Genomic DNA, 1629 nt, shown 5'->3' with positions numbered 1-1629 from the left:
CAAGAGATTAAATAAGAAATTGATCATGAGAAGTTCACCTCGAATTTTTTTTTTTTTTTTTTAACTAATTTGGATATATAAATGAGGCTTGTATGTACAATTATTTATGAATTTTGATGGGTTTGCCGTGCATGCAATTTCTCCACTTCTTGGGCAAACACATCCTCCATAAGAATAATCAAATCTATGCATTTTACCTTTAATTAATATGTTTAGCGGCTTTGGAATCTATTCCTTTTGGACGTACAACTTTTATTTACAGAGAATAAACGAGAAAAAATATGACTTATTTAATTATTTTTCACTTATTTAATTTGCACAGCATTTAAAGAATCGCTTTGAGAACGTTGAGGTTTTTTTGAGGGAATCCTAGAAACAAAGGATGACAGACAATCGCAGAGATTGCTAGAACCAGATTGCCGAAAGTGATGAGGAAAGAATTCATTGAAATCACTTTTGCTTTCTCAGGCAGAATTTATTCTTCATTAAATAATATGAATCTATTCTATATTTCAGTATGGAGTATATATATAAGAGGTCTAATTCTAATTTGAAACTCATTGTGTATAGAGAGCCATGGCCAGAACTGGGATGAAAAACCTAAAGCCATTGTTGCTTATGAGGCAATTCGCCATGTATACTTCTGAATTCTCTTATATTTATGTCTTTTTTTATTATTATTTTTTTTTTGGTTTCAAACTATGAGCATGTTTGTCTCCCATTGTAGGAGAAATTATAGAGTTTTGAATTGTAATTTTTGAAAAACGTGGGATTAAAATGTAAAGAAATTTTATTGGTTTGTATGTAGAATACTTTATTGTGTGAATGTATGGTGAAAAATGTTACTTTAACAAATAATTTAATTTGTTAAAGGATAACAAACAAGGGCTTTATATTTTTTCATCAATATGTGACAGGATGCAGAGGCAACAACTTGTACGTTGCAAGAGCACGTCAAATCACCGTCAAAACATAAGAGACGTGATTTCCAATAAACACGAGGAAGACGAGGAATGCTGGATGCCTCATCCACACACAGGAATATATTACCCAAAAGGACATGAATGGGTGATGGATGGTATTCCAAGCAATGCAGCAACCTTTGAAAAGGTCTTTTGGTTCAGGAGTGAAGGTGGAGTTGATAAACCGGACCCTATAGTTAAATAATCCATTGTAACCCTAATTTGGAAAGGTATATTAAACTTTAAAGGACATGTAATAACATTTATCGGTTAGTACTTTGAATAACAAGACGTCATTTCTTAATTCTTGATTTTTCTTAGTAGTTACATACCATGCATCATATTGTGTATGTTGATGGGGATCTTGGAAGCATGAGAGATAAATGTCTCTAAAGATGAACATAAGGAATATGGATTATCGTTTTCATAGAGTATTGTATATCAAACTATTGATTTAATTATTCTTGCAATACTTTTGCAAGATTCTTTAGGTTCATCAGTACCAGTATCGTCCATAATATCTTTTTGAAAAAGTCATGTGTAAACACTACTATAAACAGTTTTTCACCTACGAATAATTACCAACTGATGCAATCCGTTGGTGATTAGAAACGGATTATCCGTTGGTAAAAGTAATTCACTTTTAGCTACGATAACTAGCAATGAA

The 1629-nt window shown here is 31.8% G+C and overlaps 1 protein-coding gene across 1 annotated transcript; it reads left to right on the top strand.

Moving 5' to 3' along the window:
- The first annotated feature begins 572 nt into the window (after positions 1-572).
- On the top strand, positions 573-1266 carry LOC111411055. The gene is made up of 2 exons (XM_023041628.1): positions 573-635; positions 918-1266. Exons 1-2 carry the CDS (start codon positions 577-579, stop codon positions 1165-1167), a joined length of 309 nt encoding a protein of 102 aa, XP_022897396.1. The 5' UTR covers positions 573-576; the 3' UTR covers positions 1168-1266.
- Positions 1267-1629: the final 363 nt, after the last annotated feature.

Source organism: Olea europaea, chromosome 15 (assembly GCF_002742605.1).
Source record: "Olea europaea var. sylvestris chromosome 15, O_europaea_v1, whole genome shotgun sequence".
NCBI classification, from domain to species: Eukaryota; Viridiplantae; Streptophyta; class Magnoliopsida; order Lamiales; family Oleaceae; genus Olea; species Olea europaea.
Note: the sequence above shows the minus strand (reverse complement) of the source record. Positions and strands in the feature narration are given on the sequence as shown.